General features: G+C 44.0%; 1 protein-coding gene across 23 annotated transcripts in view; it reads right to left on the bottom strand.

Moving 5' to 3' along the window:
* Positions 1-18883, bottom strand: part of nek1 (NIMA-related kinase 1) — an 81372-nt gene that overhangs the window by 57301 nt on the left and 5188 nt on the right. For 20 of the 23 annotated variants that reach the window (XR_013298453.1, XM_077594675.1, XM_077594694.1 and 17 more), the window contains exons 7-11: positions 13845-13931; positions 8379-8433; positions 7665-7865; positions 7521-7593; positions 1807-1952 (exon numbers count right to left, since the gene is read on the bottom strand). Coding sequence is in view for 22 of the 23 variants with exons in the window: in XM_077594675.1 (XP_077450801.1) it covers positions 1807-1952; positions 7521-7593; positions 7665-7865; positions 8379-8433; positions 13845-13931 (562 nt within the window). In the remaining variant the exon portion in view is untranslated. Of the gene's footprint in view, positions 1-1665; positions 1690-1806; positions 1953-3966; positions 4274-7520; positions 7594-7664; positions 7866-8378; positions 8434-13844; positions 13932-18883 lie in introns of those variants that run through there. The other 3 variants (XM_077594674.1, XM_077594685.1, XM_077594695.1) reach the window with 2 other exon arrangements.

The following is an 18883-nucleotide window of genomic DNA, read 5'->3' as shown; positions in this document are numbered from 1 at the left end:
TCTCTCGCGCGCGCGCTCTCTCTCTCTCTCTCTCGCGCGCGCTCTCTCTCTCTCTCTCGCGCGCGCGCGCTCTCTCTCTCTCGCGCGCGCGCGCTCTCTCTCTCTCTCGCGCGCGCGCTCTCTCTCTCTCTCTCGCGCGCGCTCTCTCTCTCGCCGCGCGCTCTCTCTCTCTCTCGCGCGCGCTCTCTCTCTCTCTCGCGCGCGCGCTCTCTCTCTCTCGCGCGCGCGCTCTCTCTCTCTCGCAGCGCGCGCTCTCTCTCTCTCTCTCTCTGCGCGCGCGCGCTCTCTCTCTCTCTCTCTCGCTCGCGCGCGCTCTCTCTCTCTCTCTCGCGCGCGCGCTCTCTCTCTCTCTCGCGGCTGCGCGCGCTCTCTCTCTCTCGCGCGCGCGCTCTCTCTCTCTCGCGCGCGGCGCTCTCTCTCCGCGCGCTCTCTTCGCGGCCTCTCTCTCTCGCGCGCGCTCTCTCTCTCGCGCCGCGCGCTCTCTCTCTCTCGCGCGCAGCGCGTGCTCTCTCTCTCTCGCGCGCGCGCTCTCTCTCTCTCTCGCGCGCGCGCGCTCTCTCTCTCTCTCTCGCGCGCAGCGCGCTCGTCTCTCTCTCTCTGCGCGCGCGCTCTCTCTCTCTCTCTCGCGCTCTCTCGTCTCTCGCGCGCGCTCTCTCTCTCTCGCGCCGCGCGCGCTCTCTCTCTCTCGCGCGCGCGCTCTCTCTCTCTCGCGCGCGCGCTCTCTCTCTCGGCGCGCTCTCTCTCTCTCTCGCGGCGCGCGCTCTCTCTCTCGCGCGCGCGCGCTCTCTCTCTCTCGCGCGCGCGCGCTCTCTCTCTCTCGCGCGCGCGCGCTCTCTCTCGGCGCGCGCGCGCTCTCTCTCTCTCGCGCGCGGCGCTCTCTCTCTCTCGGCGGCTCTCTCTCTCTCGCGGCGCGGCTCTCTCTCTCTCGCGCGCGCGCTCTCTCTCTCTCGCGCGCGCGCGCTCTCTCTCTCTCTGCGCGCGCGCGCTCTCTCTCTCTCGCGCGCGCGCGCTCTCTCTCTCTCGCGCGCGCGCTCTCTCTCTCTCTCTCGCGCGCGGCGCTTGCGCGGCGCTCTCTCTCTCTCTCTGCGCGCGCGCTCTCTCTCTCTCTCGCGCGCGCGCTCTCTCTCTCTCTCGGCGCGCGCTCTCTCTCTCTCTCGCGCGGCGCTCTCTCTCTCTCTCGCGCGCGCTCTCTCTCTCTCGCGCTCTCTCTCGCGCGGCGCTCTCTCTCTCAGCGCTCTCTCTCTCTCGCGCGCGCTCTCTCTCGCACGCTCTCTCTCTCTCGCGCGCTCTCTCTCTCTCGCGCGCTCTCTCTCTCTCTCGCGCGCTCTCTCTCTCTCGCGCGCGCTCTCTCTCTCTCGCGCGCTCTCTCTCTCGCGCGCTTTCTCTCTCTCGCGCGCTTTCTCTCTCTCGCGCGCTCTCTCTCTCTCGCGCGCTCTCTCTCTCTCGCGCGCTCTCTCTCTCTCGCGCGCGCTCTCTCTCTCTCGCGCGCTCTCTCTCTCGCGTGCTCGCTCTCTCTCTCGCGTGCTCTCTCTCTCTCTCGCGCGCGCTCGCTCTCGCGCTCGCTCTCGCGCTCGCTCTCTCGCTCTCTCTCTCGCTCTCGCTCTCTCTCAACCCTCAGTTTCAGTATCACATCTGTTTTCGCCTCTCTTCATCTCCATGACTTACACTTCTGTAGATGGAGCCAGGGGCCTGAACATATAACAAAGGCTTTCAGAAAATTCTGGGTATATTAAAGACAGGAGAAAGTAATCCTTAAATGAGTATTTCACGCCTGTCTGTTACAGTCCGAAATTTAAGTTTACTAACCATTTTATCTTTGGTAGCCATCTTCTTGTCTGAGGATTTTCTTGTTACAGACACCTTTTTTGCAGTTAAAGGGACTCCATATTTACATGCTGGTGTGGTAATCTTAGCAGCAACAGATGGCGTGAAACCATGGGTAGGATATTTAGCTAATCACAGGAAAAAAATACATATATTAATTCATAAAAAAAAGTTATTTCACTTAATTTTACAAAATGTTTGACTGTACCTATAATGTCATAAGAAATTTGTAGAATGAAACTGAAACGCCGAGGCCTGTGTCACCAGTTTCAAAATAGAGCATCAGATCTGTTGTCATTACCTGAATATCATGAACTATTTTTTGAAGCATCATTTGTCACATTGCGTAATGACAAATGGTTGCTGAAGTGTGTCCAATATTAAAATCTGTCTTTTGCCTTTATTTAATCATGACTACATGAACCTCATTTCCTTAGTAGAGTTGTTTTGTGTCCTTGAACGGTATTGTGTACCTCTCCACATCGGCTCATCAGTTGACCTTGCTAACTGGAAACATTGTAGTAATGCCCTAGGGCAGTGGTTCTTAACCTGGGTTTGATCAAACCCTAGGGGTTCAGTGAGTCGATCTAAGGGGTTCAGTGGAGCCTCTGCCACGGAGTTCAAGACAAATCGACTCATCATGTCTATTCATGCCCCGATTGACCATCACTGGCTGCAGATGCTTGACATTCCTTGACCAGTCAGTGCTGCGAGGAATTTGGCATGCAACCTTTTTCCGACTGAGGACCATCGTCTCAGATTTGGAGTTACTGATTCTCATTCCGACTTCACACTCGGTGGCAAATCGTTACAGTGAGAGTTAAAGATCACAGCTTGATGAAGCAACTGAGCCACCTCATCTGCTAAAATCCGGGTGCAATAGTGAGGCCACATAACCAGATCCCCTCCACGCCACGGCAGTGCCTAGATATTATGTCCATAAAAGTTATGAACTGAATCGGTGACACAGGGCAGCGCTGACGGAGTCTAAAATCCCCTGGAAAGGGATCCGACTTACTGCCGGCTACGCGGCCCAGACTCTAACACCATATAGGGACGGTCCCCATGTATCAGGGATTCCGGAACCCCATACACTCAGAGTACCCCCCACAAGACTCCCCGGGGGACACGGTCAAATGAAGCACAGTGGTCTGGTTGGGCAAATTTCCATGCTCCCCCGCTGATGGTATAGAGCTGATCCACGGTTCCACGGCTAGGACGAAAACCACACTGCTCCTCCTGAATACGAGATTCGACCTCCCAGCGGCCCAACCTCTCTGGTAACCTCGAATACCTTCTTGGGGAGGCTGAGGAGTGTGATTCCACTACAATTAGAGCAGACCCTCCGTTCCTCCTTTTTAAAAGGGGGAACACTCCCCTGGTCTGGCAATCCAGAGGCACTGTCTCCGATATTTTGACTCAGAGATTACCAGAGCTGCGTGCCGCTTGGCCAGCCGGTACCTGTCAGGTGACTCCAGAGTCCCGTGGGCTAATAAGGCTGATAGGACTACTTCTTCAGCCTGACGGCATCCCTTAAAACCGGTATCCACTGGTGGGTTCTGGGATTCCCGCCACGACAGGCACCGACCACCTTGCGGGCGCAGCAATAGAGGAGCGGAACATGGTCCACTTGGACTCAATATTCCCCACCTCTTCCCGGAAATATGAGCTCTGTCGGAGGTGGGAATTGAAACTCCTTCTGACGGGTGACTCTGCCAGGCGTTTCCAGTAGACTCTCACAAAACGTTTGAGTCTGCCGGGTTGCACCGGCATTTTCCCCCCACCTTCGGAATCAACTCAGCGCCAGGTGGTGATCAGTTGACAGCTCCGCCCCTCTCAAAGTCTGATGACGCGATTACAAAGTCAATCATCGAACTGTGCCCTAGGGTGTCCTGGTGCCAAGTGCACATAAATCCAAATCCCTAGTTTTTCACAGATAATGTAGAGCCGCGATAATCGAAAAAAACGTAAAGTAGGATCACCCCTATATTACTACATACCATACTACGTTTTCTTACCTATACAAAAATACAAGTACACAAGTACAATTATCAAGTGTATTTATTAAATATCTGTAATGTATTAATATCTAAATATAATGTCTAAATGTAAAAACTTCAATACTTTAAATACTGTACTCACAGTGAAAATAGTTCCTCTCCGCTTGATTTAAATAATGGAAAAAACTGGTGATTGGAGCTTTAGTCCAAATCCTCTTCATCAGATTCGAGTGGCATTTTTCTTGTACAAATATTGCTGTTGTTTTTGTCTTGACACCGTCATGACGAATGCCAAATTGAACGGCTCCAACAATGTTGTCATCAGTCTCCTTCTGAGTGGCCCCATGCAGTGTGTTGATGTCCTATCGTCATGCCAGCTTCACGACTGTATCTACGGCACAAATCCCTCATAATGCTGGTTCATATTTTTATTCCTCGGAGTCGGAGGCTGGGCATCTTAGTCCACAGGAGAATTTAGTTCCGCGCCTTGGAAGATGCGAGCTTCAGGCGCTAAACAGCGTCGCGTGCGCACCGGTGGGCAAATGAAAGCGGCAGCATTTCGTGGAGAAGAACGGTCACTGCAACGTGCAGCATGGCAATCTGGGCAGAGAGACCAGCTGCTACATCTCAGACCTCTTCACCACGCTATTGGACATTACAAAAATTTATTTTTATTTATTCGCAGCATACAAAGCGCCACAACACGCATAAATTTCCTGGGGGGGGAAGAGCCTTCCCGTGTGTCTCATTCTTAACCACACGGCGGATCCCATTAACATTAACATGGTACCTACTAGCTGAATTATGTACAAAAGACCGCCACAGTGTAGATTTATTTGTGACACAATGGCGTGCTACACAAAGGAACATTAATATTTATTTGGCATTTTCAACTCAAATGACGACAAAAAAAATCTATCTCCACAGGTGATGTGCGCCATGCAAAATTAACTCGCAACAAAACAGGAAATGGCAAGTCTCGGCACTGTTTATGGTATTTGGCACATCCATTCTCCTTCTATGGTTTTATGCTTCTTCAGCGCTGAGAGAAGAAGCGGTGATCTGACATCCGCCATTTTTCATCTGCATTGAAGTCCACCAGTAGAACAAGGGAGTCCCTAGAAGGAGCGCACTCCACCACTTCTTCCAAGGACTCCAAAATGAGTGGATACTGTGAATTGCCATTTGGTGCATACGGACAAACAAGAACGGGCAAGGGAAAACGCAGCTGAAAAGGTCTTCTGAGTCCTGCTTTATCGGTTCCTTTACCTTGAACCAGTTTACAATGGGTGGCCGTACCAGGGGAACCAGGCCCCAGACTACATAAGTCCAAAGATCAATGGGACACACAAACCCCACGACCACGATAAGGTGATGACTCATCAGACAGTATTGCCAGTCCTGTGTCCTTTGTATGGCCTCGTCAGTCTTGCTAAAAGTCTCCATACCCCCAACAAGTGATACCAGTGTTCCAATGCTGCAGGAAACCAAACAACCAAATACCAATTATGAAACATTGTCTGACTGGTAAAATGTGTGACCGTGAACTCATTGGCAATGCATCCGATTATTTTTTCACAACAAAAGGAGTGTGTATGTGGCTTATCTGCAGTCAATGTCTCTGCTTGGGAGTTTGTCCCTCTGTATTTAGCGTTTCACAGTATTCCATTTTACCGCTTTTTTTGCAAATAATCCACAGCGGTGGACGAACATGGCCAACTGAAGGTGTTGAGGATATGGAGTTGGCTATGACATGGATGACTAAAAATCCTGCTTATTATAGTGTTTTGCAGTTGTCCATCGTAGTAGCAAGATAAATGTGATATTGGTAAGTGATATATGCACAATGGCAGCCCCCTGGGCGAGTGGTTGGCGTGTCGGCCTCACAGTTCAGTGTATTTTATACAAGCAGCTTGTTTAGAACCAAAAGACAGTTGTTGTGCTATAAAAAAATTCTCTTTTGGGTTAGATGAGAAAGGAAAATTTCAGTTACACGCATAGCACAGCAAACGTGTATACAATTATGTACAGGTATACAGAAGCAGGAGTATGCCTTTTAGGAAAAACTAAGGAAAACTGACGGTCAATTTCAAAAGAAAGGATGACGAATTGTACCTATTTAAGCAATGTTTGGGTGTTATTTTTTTTTAAAACATTGTAAACCAAAGTGAAAATATGACGAAAATAAAAACACACAAAATAGCGGTGCTGTTGCGTAGTTCATGCAACTAACTTCAAGCGGAAATGACTAAGCGGAAGCTTTGCAGTGTGCACTGAAAAGGTATGGGTTTTATTATCTGCATAGTGTAATGCTTAAAACTACCACAAGAGAGCAGCAAGTTAACATATTTCTGGTCAGGCATACTCCGATAATCCTTGCAAATGCTTTAAACTTCAGTTTACACACTTAGAGAAGATAAAAAAATTCAACCACTGGTCTATTTCTGGCCACCATAAAAAAATTCAACTCTCTATGATGCACGGTTTGGACAAACGTAGCGAGTGAATGTTTACATAAAACATCCACCCATTCATAAATCACGCTTTACCTATTCTATAATCCTTATAAAACGTGATTTATGGATGGGTGTGTGTGTGTGCACTTGGAAACTCACTGGCGGAAATTCTTCCGAAAATGACGTTTGTAAATGACGTAGAAAGGCGTCCAACCTTACAACTAAGTTGGGTCAGCGCGGCCGCACCATCGTGTGTCGCCGAGTCTTACCGTCACAACAGGAAAAAAAGTGTTTCGGAGAGCACCTGGAAACTTGCTGGCGGAAATTCTTCTGAAAATGACGTTTGTAAATGACATGGAAAGGTGTCCTACCTTACGACCAATCAGTCACGCGGTGCGTTTAGGCACATCATGTAAAAACAACGAACCATATATCAACTATGCTTTCAGTGTTAAAAAATAAAAGATAGAGTTTACACACTTAGAGAAGGTGAAGACATTCAATCACTCGTCTATTAGGATCCGACAGCTGTTTCTGGCCACCATAAAAAATGTCAACTCTCTACTTTGTACGATTTGGACAAACGTAGCGAGAGAATGCTAACATACCCACGCACACACACACCCACACATCCATAAATCACGCTTTATAAGGATTATAGATAACAAAATCTGCAGTAGTTAAACTATTTTAAATTACTTTTATTATTTGATAATGACCCCATAGAACTTTGAATATGCGATAGTAATTATATGGTAAATGATTTATGGGCTAACTCCTAAGCTGAAGGCAAATATAAGTTTGCAATTTATCCACTGATAGAAATCTTATAAAACTCTGATACACCCCTAGAATATTCATCCATTTTCTGAACCGCTTTATCCTCAAATGGTCGCTAAGGTTGCTGGAGGATATCCCAGATTACTACTTATTATTACTACGGGGGACAAGGGAGACACCCTGAATTAGTGACCAGCCAATCTCAGGGCACGAGGAGACAGGCAACCACTCACGATCACTCATACCTAGGGGCAATTGAGAGTGTCCAACCAGCCTACCATGCATGTCTTTGGAATGTGGGAGGAAACCAGAGTTCCCAGAGAAAACCCACGCCGGACCGCCCACCCCGACAATATACCTACCAAGTTACATTGTAATTCGCACATCAATAATGGAAGAATAGATAAAAGTAGTAAAAATACAACTGGACATTTACCAAAACTAGCAACTGTTTGCTTACCTTCTGATCCACGATATGCAACCCTTTTCTGCTGCTTCTGAATAATTGTATGGTGGAATTCCTGAGCAATGATCTAAATGGATGAATAAAGCTTGTGGAACTGACAAAATTCAAGCCTGTATGAATTCTGACTGAACTTTTTACCTGTGGTGGGAGGAAACTTTGGATCCTGCAAAAAAGGAAAGGTTTGTCCAGTATGCTGCTAACTGAAGGTCTTTCTCTGGGGTTGTGTTTAAAAAGTTGTCCCAAAATAGAACGCAGTTCTGAAGAGTAGTGTACAGCCACAGGATGATATGAGCCACGGATAATCTTCAGAACAAGGTTCTTCATATTTCCAGCCTCAAACTAAGCAGATACAAAACCATAGAGTGGTTAGAATTGTTTTATAACTACTAGTACATACTCTTTGGCTCTCACCCTCGGTCTAACATTCATTCGTTCATTCATTTTCTGAACTGCTTTATCCTCATTAGGGTTGTGAGGGGTGCTGGACCCTATCCCACCTGACTCTGGGCCAGAGGAGGGGGACACCCTGAACGTGTAGCCAGCCGATTGCAGAGCACAAGGAGACGGACAACCATGCACACTCACACCCATAACTAGGTGCAATTTAGAGTGTCCAATCAGCCTACCAAGCATGTTTTTGGATTGTGGGAGGAAACCGGAGTACCCAGAGGAAACCCACGCAGGCCAAGGGAGAACATGCAAACTCCAGAGGGGTGGACTGACCTGGATTTGATCCCAGGACCCCAGAGCTGTGAGAAAGATGCGCTAACCACACAGACGCCGGGCTGCCTATCGGTGTAACATGTTTTATCCAAATGAATTTGTTCATACATTTACAGTTAGGGTACTTACTGCATGTTTAAGGGTGCACATTTCGTATAGAACACAGCCCAGGGCCCAAATGTCACTATAGAGGGAAGCCAAAACAGAGAAAAATTAAAAATAACAAACAAAGAAAAGAAAATATAGTCTTTACTTATATAGTGAATACAAACTATCATTGCACCAAATTCCTACTAGTACTTGAATGCTAATTGCCCTGCAAACCAGGTAACATGGCATCAACGGTTATGAAATATGTAAACAAAACTCATTTATTGCATCTTGAAATACAGTGCCTTGTGAAAATATTCGGCCCCCTTGAACTTTTCAAACTTTTGCCACATTTCAGGCTTCAAATATAAAGATAGAAAATGAAAACATTTTGTGAAGAATCAACAAGTAGGACACAATCGTGAAATGGTATGGAATTTATTGGATATTGTTGGAGTTATTTTGGGTACTATTATAAATGTGCTTGCAATGAAGCTTAATAACATTAAAAAAGTCATTTTCAGTACATCTGCCGTGATTGCCCGGAATATAGGGTCTCTAAAAACAAGGCCTAATCGGCATGACTAGTCGGCATGCCTGCTCAAAATGATTTGAGTGGGGACTTTGAAAATAAGGATGTTGAGCTAAATTTAATGAAAACATTGGCATTTGATTTGGTTAAACCAGGGATCACATTTTTTGTGAATGGAATTCAATTAGAATTTTTGTGTGATACTGGAGCTTGTAAAACAGCAATTAAAATGGATATTCCAGGTGCTCGACGTACAAGGCGGAGGAAGGTCTTTGTGACAACGGCAGGTGGTCAGGATACCGCCGTTTCGGAAACAATTCTGGTTTGGATAAGAGGTCCGAATGGAGAGACGTGTAAAATATCTGTTAATAGTACCTAAATGTACTGTCAATTTACTGGAATGAAATGGCTTATTGCAGCTTAGCCTGGCTTTGATCCCGTTTGCTAGCGGGAATATGGTGATTAAAAGACGAAAAGGAATACAAAACAGCCAATTAAATGTTTTTTATCATACTCTAGACTTGCCAAATAATGCGCCGACTGCGGGGGAAGCGCTCTGTTTGCTGCGGCTGCTGATTTAATTGGAACGCGCAGAAACATGCGGGCCGCGGAGCGACCGATTGGATGGTGTTAAGAAACAGAAGCTTGATTATATGCAGTCATTCAATATGCGCCCGGACTGCACAAGCGACTAAAATTTTTGGACCACTTCCGTGAAGACATTACAATAATTGGCCTTGGGGGTGCTGAAGCAAACTTGAGGGCAAAAATGGTTTTTGCTATGATATAGTTATGCTAGCAGCATATTTTGATTATGGGGTCTTGGCAAAATATTGTGATATAGTTGGATATCGGAAGAGGAATTAATTAAGCTTGTTATGGATTAATGGTAGTCTTCTCTAAAATGCATTATGCACAGCTAAAAAAAAGCGACATTTCAAACATGATACCTCGCTGGGGAGGCATTTGTAAACAAAGATAAGATGTGTGTGCGGGAAGAATGCTGCTTTCGCAGCGAGTGTAAAGGTCACAGTTAGCGGCTAAGAGCACGCTTCCGTTAAACATTTCATAATAAGAGAGAAACATGGTCTGCAAGAAATGCAGGGTTCTGCGATTACCTTCGCATTTATTTTTCGGATTTTAAACAAAAATGTCTTTCAAGGTGATAGAAAATCTGTTTGGTAAAGATTGATTTGGTAAAAGCTTTGGAATTGGGAATAGAGCAAAATAGCCATTTTTGACCAATTTGTGGATTTCGAAGGGCTCTTAATAAAAGAGAACTAGCTTTTGGAGGATAAAAGAATATTAATACTGTTTTTGAATGGTTGGTTTGTTCAAAATACTTTGACATAACAGATTGGCTGGTTAAAGAAAAAGGGATGGAAAATTTACCATATTATGGCATATTGGTGAAAATTTGTGGGTCCTTTATTGAACATTGAAATTTGTAATTAGGAAATGCCTGGTAGAAGGTTGGTTTTTCTAATTTAATTATTGTAGGTTATCACAATTGATCAACTACAGAAAATAGCTCTTATCTCAAGTAAACATCGTGTGAGGTGCGAATTAGATCTTAGGTATTAAGAGTTATTTGGTTGTTAATGATATCAGACATGAAATTAACAATGGAGAAATGGCATGAGAAAATTCATGGCATTCATCCAAATAATTAGGCAAATTGTACCTGGCTGGGGTGGATAAAATAATTGATTTAGGATAGGCATAATTTCCATTGGACTGGAGAAACATGGAGTGTTTTTCAAGTGCACAAAAGACATTCCCTGTTTGTCCTGAGCGGGTGAAATATGCTTTGGCGTGGGTCATGTTGATGGCTATTAGGATATTACGGATTGGATAAGCATTGATCAATTGATACAACCAAATGACGTTGCTTTCTATTGAGTTAAAAGCATACAAATTAAGAGAACTTTAGCTTAAAACTTACAGCATTGCAATTATGGGGTTAATGCACCTAAATGTTACAGAGATAACATTTGGCAAGAACAAGCTTAGATTAGTGGGAAATGGAACAATTCTCCAAATTCCAAAATCTGGCTAAGATTATGGTTGTCGCTTTGGGTTTGACAAAATGCGTTGGCGCATGAATTCTGGAATATTTAGGGAATGGGAATCCCATATGTAAAACAAATTCGAGGGAAATTTGGAAATAGGCTCTATTTGGCACTGGATGTCCAAAATCTGGTGGGGCCTTTCATGGTATGAAACAAGTGATGAAATTATGTTTATGTTAAAAAATAGCACCTCCAAATTATAAAATATCAACCTTTGAGTAATGCTTTAAGTAGACAAACAGTTAAACTGATAGCATTAACAGAGGGTATAACTTAATGCAAAACATGGAGGTAAAAATGTTTTTCAAGCGGTTAAAATACTGCTAATACAGTCTTGCCCGCACACCCCGACGTTATTGCACAGAAGGGATTGTGTGTCGTGCTAACTCAAGTTCAGAGTCCTGATGTCTGTGGGGAAAAAAACTGTCCCTAAGTCTACTTGTCCGTGCATTGTGAGACCTGTAGCGTCTGCCAGAGGGCAGCAGCTGCAACAGGTTGTGACCAGGGTGGTATGGGTCCCTAACAATGTTCCAGCTCTGCCGAGGTAGCAAGGGCTGGCATTGTCATCCAGTGAGGGCAGAGAGCAGCCGATGATCTTCTGGGCGGTGTTGATCACTCTCTGCATGGCTTTTCTGTCTGCTGCCGTGCTTCCAGCGTACCACACTGTAATGCCAGGATGCTCTCCACAGTTGCTTTATAGGTTGCCAGAAGCTTAGTGTCCAGGTTGTTCCTCCTGAGTACCCTCAGGAAATGGAGTCGTTTCTGGGCCTTCTTCACCACTGCCGCAGACGGGCCTGGATGTGTACTGGCTTCAGCAGGTGGACACGTCTGGCATTGCAGGATTTGAGTCCCTGGCAGCGCATTGTTATTGATAGTAGCCTTTGTTACTGTGGTCCCAGCTCTCTGTAGGTCATTCACTAGGTCCCCATGTGTGGTTCTGTGATTTTTGCTTACCGTTCTTTTATCATTTTGACGCCACGGGGTGAGATCTTGTATGGAGCCCCAGATCGAGGGAGATTATCAGTGGTCTTGTACGTCTTCCATTTTCTAATAACTGCTCCCACAGTTGATTTCTTTACACCAAGCATTTACCTACTGCAGATTCAGTCATCCCAGGCTGGTGCACGTCTACAATTTTGTCTCTGGTTTCCTTCGAGAGCTCTTTGGTCTTGGCCATAGTGGAGTTTGGAGTGTGAGAGACTAAGGTTGTGGACAGGTGTCTTTTATACCGATAAGGAGTTAAAACAGATGCTATTAATACAGGTAACGAGTGGAGACCTTGTTAGACCTCGTTAGAAGTTAGACCTCGTTAGAAGTTAGACCTCTTTGAAAGCCAGAAATCTTGCTTGTTTGTAGGTGACCAAATCCTTATTTTCCACTCTAATTTGGAAATAAATTATTTAAAAATCAAACAATGTGATTTTCTGTTTTTTTCCACATTCTCTCTCATGGTTGAGGTTTACCCATGTTGACAATTACAAGCCTCTCTAATCTTTTCAAGTAGGAGAACTTGCAGAATTGGTGGTTGACTAAATACTTATTTGCCCCACTGTATAAGCCGTGATTCAGTCATCAGTTTTTTTTGTTACAATTAAGTCAAATTTTAGGAAGGGCAATATTTTATTTTTTCAGAAACCAAGAACAAACATACCGTAATTACTCGAATATAACGCGCACTCGAAAATAACACGCAGGTATAACTTTGGGCCAAAAAAATCTGGAAAAACGCAGTACTCGAATATAGTGCGCACCTAAAATTTCCCGCTGACGAAAATCAGAAATCTTACCTTTTTTTCTTCGTTTCACGATTGTTTTGTTCAAACAAATTTATTCATTAGAATCCTTCAAATGAAAAGTTCCTCTCTCTCTTTGTCTGTCCTCTCATACATCTCTTCGTTGAGAATCCTATCAACGTCCACGCTTCCTTCATCCACTTCCTCTTCCTCCCACAACACATCATCCGATTGGCTTTACGAGATGACGTAAAATCCGTGCGTCAAAGTGAGTTTGACAATGCTTTTTTCGATCGAAAATTTGTAATTTATTTTAGTTATTGATTATAACACTGAACTGAGAGAGGGTGAACTGAGACGGGTACGAGGCTAGAGGGGGGCAGTGGTGGTCTCGGCTTCACGAGATGACGTAAAATCCGTGCGTCGGCTCTACGAGATGACGTAAAATCCGTGCGTCAAAGTGAGTTTGACAATGCTTTTTTCGATCGAAAATTTGTAATTTATTTTATTCAATTCAATTTCAATTCAATTTATTTGGCAAGAAAAAGCACCAGGCTAAGGGCCATGTAACAAGACACACAAAAAAAAAAAAAAAAAAAAAAAAAAAAAAAAAAAAAAAAAAGTTTTTGATTATAACACGCACCCCCAACTATTGGAATTAATTATTTTGCAAAAACCTGCGTGTTATATTCGAGTAATTACGGTACTTTAAAGTAAAAATAGTTCAATCGGGACAACATCATTCTAGATAGGCACCTGTTAAATGTAACATCTACCTTTTTTATAAATACAGCGTAAAACAGATTATCGGTAATTAGAGACATATAGTCCATAAAATGCGCTACTTTTTTTAAATTTTTAAATCGTGACAATGATAGACATATTTTTGGGGGAATCTTATGTATCGCTATATCACTGATATAACAAAACAACCTCTGTACAATTGTCTAAAAGTGATTGTCACCAAACAGACAAAAAAGTTTGTACCAGAATTTTTTTTTGTTTGAATCAGACAGGAAAAGTTTGTTTTGAAGCCAGCTTCCAACGTTAAGCTCTGACACTAGGCTTTTAATAACATTTCCTGTGGCTCATTCTCCCACATCACGGGTTACCCCTTGTCTATGACCAACCACGAAAGCTGCATAAAATTACAATAGTGATCTATTACCTTTTGTTGTTGTATGGTTTATTTTCACATATTTCAGGTGAAAGATAATAAGGGGTTCCAATGCATGTTCTTGCAAGTTCTACTGTGCTGGAAAACAAAACAGACATTTATATAGGCTTGAGTGATATGACAAAAATTGAGATAAAAAGAAATGGTCAGTCGATAGATAATTATCACGATAGCTATGACATCATTTGTCTTTCAAATTTGAAACTTCAAACTTCGGTGAATGAGTAAATAAATTACTTTCCTCGTTATTCAATTACGACAGTTACTATGTTACCTTACTTTAAAAACAAACAATACAAAATATAATTTGAAAAAATGTTTTTGTCATTCTGTTGTGGAATAAAGATAAGAAAACTCCCTCCCTACACCAAATCCTGACTGATGGCCGTCCATTCTTCCAAAATTTTGTGTTGTGTTGAGTTTGTCAGAATCTGTGGGTTTTCGATTGTCCACCCACCCTTTGAGGATTGACCAAAAGTTCTCAACGGGATTAAGATCTTCTGGAGAGTTTCCATGCCAAGGGCCCAAAATCTTCCCTATGCCATTTTGTTATGACCTTTTCTTTTTGGCAAGGTGCTCCATCATGCTGGAAAAGGCATTCTTCATTACCTAATTGCCCCTGGATGGTTGGGAGAAGTTGCTCTCGTAGGACCTTTTTTGTTAAAAACATGCTAGCATAACATACGATAGCATAATATACACTAACATGCATGCTATCGTATGTGTCATGCTAGCGCCCATTGAGCTGAAGCGCCTTTCCAATGGGCAAAAACACTGAAATTGCACTCGCCCTATATGCGTGAAAATACGGTAATATGAAAAAAAACACGATGCACTGAAGCCGCAAATGTTGAAGCCGCAAAGTGGTGAAGGATGACAGAACATGCTGTCCTCAAATGAGGAGTCGGTTAAAATGGGTTAGGAAAATTTCCAATAAGGCTGCTGTTTGTGCACAGATGTTTAAAAGACATTTTTTTTTTATTAAAAAAGAAAGAAATACCTTCTGTATCTTTGAGAGTCCTACCCTGTCAGAATTTCTCTTATTGTCTTCCCATGACATCTTGCCCTATAGTCAAACCTCTTCTGGAACATGCTATATAGACGTTAGAGAGAGAATTACGACTATGGACTGATGTCCTGAACGTGTACCTGCAGGCTTGAAGGATTGGGAGGATATGTTGAGGACTGCCGAAGATCAGTCAATTGTTTGATCTCAAGGGTGCCCCCCGTGCATTCATGAGTACAGATAAAGTACAAGACAGGGAGACTTCACTTGGATTCTTTAGTGGGTAGGCTCGGTGTTGTTCTGCATCTCAATATCGCTCATGTTGGCTGTGTTATTGTCCTTTCACTTTCTGTCTCTGTGTGAGCTCTATAGTAATCCCTCGAATATCACAGATAATGTAGACCAGACGAAAAAACGAAAATAAAAAAAACGTGAAGTAGGATCACCCCTATTATTAGTACCATACTACATGTTATTCGCAGGCCACAATGGATTCTAACATTTGACAAAGGGCCCGGACCAGGAGCAGATGGATGGATTGCTTTGGTAACCCCACCTCATTGGCGTCACCGGACGATTCGCGAAAGAAGTTTCGCCGACGGACAGTTCGCCGAACGGACGTTTGGCCGAACGGACGTTTGGCCGAACGGACGTTTGGCCGAACGGACGTTTGGCCGAACGGACGTTTGGCCGAACGGACGTTTGGCCGAACGGACGTTTGGCCTAACGGACGTTTCGCCGACCAGACGGTTGGCCGAACGGACGTTCCGCCGTCGCGGGATTCGCGCGCTCGCCCCGCCCCCGGATCATGTGTGTTCATATTTTTCAACCTCGGCCCGCGGGCCATATACGGCCCTGTTAGTCTTTTTAATCCGGCCCGCCGCCGGAGTTGTCCAAATTATAGTAAAAGAGACCTCATTCATTCCCCTTTGCCCTGCAATACCACTCATCACTCTCAATTAAAGACTGCTCTCTTATGTTCTTAATGTTGAAAGTAAATTTGAAAATAAATTTGCACCTTCAATTGTGTCTTCTTTCTTATATTTCAATCCCCAAGTTTGATAAATTACATTGCGTGTCCAAATGCTGTCAAATTTTAGTATCCATTCTGGCCCGCAATCAAAAAGTTGGCCTACCCCTGGTAAAGACAAACTTGCCTCTTTTATTAAAAAGAAGAAAAAGCAAATTCACAGATGGTGTTTTTATTAAAGCAGTAAAATATCCACTAGATAGAGCCCTAATAACAGAAATAGAAAAATCCAAGGATGACCAGGAGAGAAAAACATTGTACTATTTTGAAGTGGTGTTCATTGAGCCTTATTTAACTCAGATTAATCTCTGGAAGAAACTCAAGTTTGCTCATATAAAATTGCTAAACACTGAATAAATTGAATAACTTGGTTAAAAGTCACAATGAATGACTTCCTGTATTGTTTTTTATTTTTGTTTTCTTCTATAAAAATAAGAGAGACAATTCTGTTTCCCACAGTTGTACCTGTAATAGAATTACAGACTACTTTTTTGACAATTTTATTAAAAAGAAGACAAAACAAATATATATAAACACCATCTGTGAATTTGCTTTGTCTTCTTTTTAATAAAAGAGGCAAGTTTGTCTATACCATGGGTGGGCAAACTTTTTGACTTGCGGGCCAGAATGGATACTAAAATTTGACAGCATTTGGACACGCAATGTAATTTATCAAACCTGGGGATTGAAATATAAGAAAAAAGACACAATTGAAGGTGAAAATTTATTTTCATATTTACTTTCAACATTAAGAACATTATTATTCAACAAAAGAGAGCAGTATTGCAGGGCAAAGGGGAATGAATTAGGTCATTTTTACTATAATTTGGACGGTACACGGTCGATTGGTCGCCGGTCTTTTGGTCGCCGATCTTTTGGTCGCCCGGAAGGTTATTGATAATTACCATTTAAATCGTTGCTCAAATTCGCTAAATACAACCTGCAAATTACTATTTAGTCATACTTAATGCCCTATTAAATATTAGGCTAAAGAAAAGCTCCAAATTTCCCGTACTTTTATTGTTTTTTGTTGGAGAACTTGTTAAGACCCTGACTGACGTACCTTCCTAATGGGACAACTCATGTACATACAAACTCTTATACACTCACACGTCAACTCAGTGTAACTGCTCATGGCCATTGTTGGCTTTTATTGATGAATAGACCGTGCTGTTTTACCTTGTTTTGTCGCCGGTCTTTTGGTCGTCGGTCTTTTGGTCGCCGGTCTTTTGGTCACCCGTTGTCGCGGTCCGGGCGACTAAAAGAGCGCGAACAAAAGACCGGCGACCAAAAGACGGCGACCAAAAGACGGCGACCAAAAGACGGCGACCAAAAGACTGGCGACCAATCGACCGCACACGAATTTGGACAACGCCGGCGGCGGGCCGGATTGAAAAGCCTAACTAACGAGAAACGTCCGTTCGGCCAAACGTCCGTTCGGCCAAACGTCCGTTCGGCCAAACGTCCGTTCGGCCAAACGTCCGTTCGGCCAAACGTCCGTTCGGCCAAACGTCCGTTCGGCCAAACGTCCGTTCGGCCAAACGTCCGTTCGGCCAAACGTCCGTTCGGCCAAACGTCCGTTCGGCCAAACGTCCGTTCGGCCAAACGTCCGTTCGGCCAAACGTCCGGTCGGCCAAACGTCCGTTCGGCCAAACGTCCGGTCGGCCAAACGTCCGTTCGGCCAAACGTCCGGTCGGCCAAACGTCCGTTCGGCCAAACGTCCGGTCGGCCAAACGTCCGGTCGGGGAACTGTCTGTCGGCCAAACGTCTTTTGGCGAATCGTCGGAGTACCCCTCATTGGAGAAAAAAATACACATCTTGGGATATAGAGAAAACGTGCTTTTAATTTCAAATGAAAATGAAGAAAAGCATTACAACAAAATATGCGACTTTGGAATGAGTCTTAACCTCCCAAGACCCAGACTCTGGCAAGTCATGCATTTTTATTTTCTAAAATATTAATAATAATAATCAGACATAGGCTCTGTCGTCATCATCAACAACAAAAGTCTAATTGTCATCACACCAAGAAACTGCGTATGACGAAATTGGTAATGCTTCTCCATAAGGTGCGTTAGAGAGGTGCGTAGAGAATAAAGCCAGCTTGGATTTGAAGTCATTCACGTTTGTGTACGTCTTGCACAAACTGATCCTTCCCCTGCAGTCTCGTGATGAGCTCGTTCAAGTGTGAAAATACATCCGAAGCAAACGCAAAATCACAAATCCAGCTCTTGTTGTTCAGATCAGGCAATCCATCAACCTTCCCCAGTTGCTCCAAAAACACGCCAATCTCCTTTTTGAGCTCCAACACGCATTCAAACATTTTGCCCAAACTCAACCAGCGGACACGGGAGTGATAAAGCAGGTCCTGGTGATCCGTATCAGTTTCCTCAAGGAACGCAATAAACTGACGGTGCTGAAGTCCCCTTGCGCATATGTAGTTGACAAGTTTCACGACAGGATTCACATGATTCAGCTGTAATACCGATTTACATAGAGATTCCTGGTGGATGATGCAGTGAAGGAAAATTACATCCTGGTCAGTTTATTCTGGATTCTCCTCAGCAGGCCAACGTTTTTCCCGTTTAATTCAAAGATCCATCTGTGGTGCCATTGACAAGCTTACTCAAGCTTCACATTTTCGATGACAGCAGACACTTGGTCAAACAAGTCCTCTCCCCGTGTTTGTCCTTTCAGAGACTCCATTGTCAAAAACTTCTGCATTATATCAAGTGTCATTAATACCTCGGATAAAAATGAACAGAGCAGTGTTTTTGACATCACTGTTTTCATGCAGCACTTAAGTATACAACGTGAATGACTCCGTCTTTTTGTTTGATTGTCTTGATATCTTCATCTATTAGTTCCACACGGCAAGTCACTGTCCGTCGTGATAAACTGATTTTCTCAAATTTGTCTTTGGTCTCAGAAAACAAAATACCTGTTGTCTCCACCATACATTCTTTTAAAAACTCCCCCTCAGACAGTGTTTAT

The sequence above is a fragment of the Stigmatopora argus genome, chromosome 24, assembly GCF_051989625.1.
Source record: "Stigmatopora argus isolate UIUO_Sarg chromosome 24, RoL_Sarg_1.0, whole genome shotgun sequence".
In the NCBI taxonomy this organism is placed as follows: Eukaryota; Metazoa; Chordata; class Actinopteri; order Syngnathiformes; family Syngnathidae; genus Stigmatopora; species Stigmatopora argus.
Note: the sequence above shows the minus strand (reverse complement) of the source record. Positions and strands in the feature narration are given on the sequence as shown.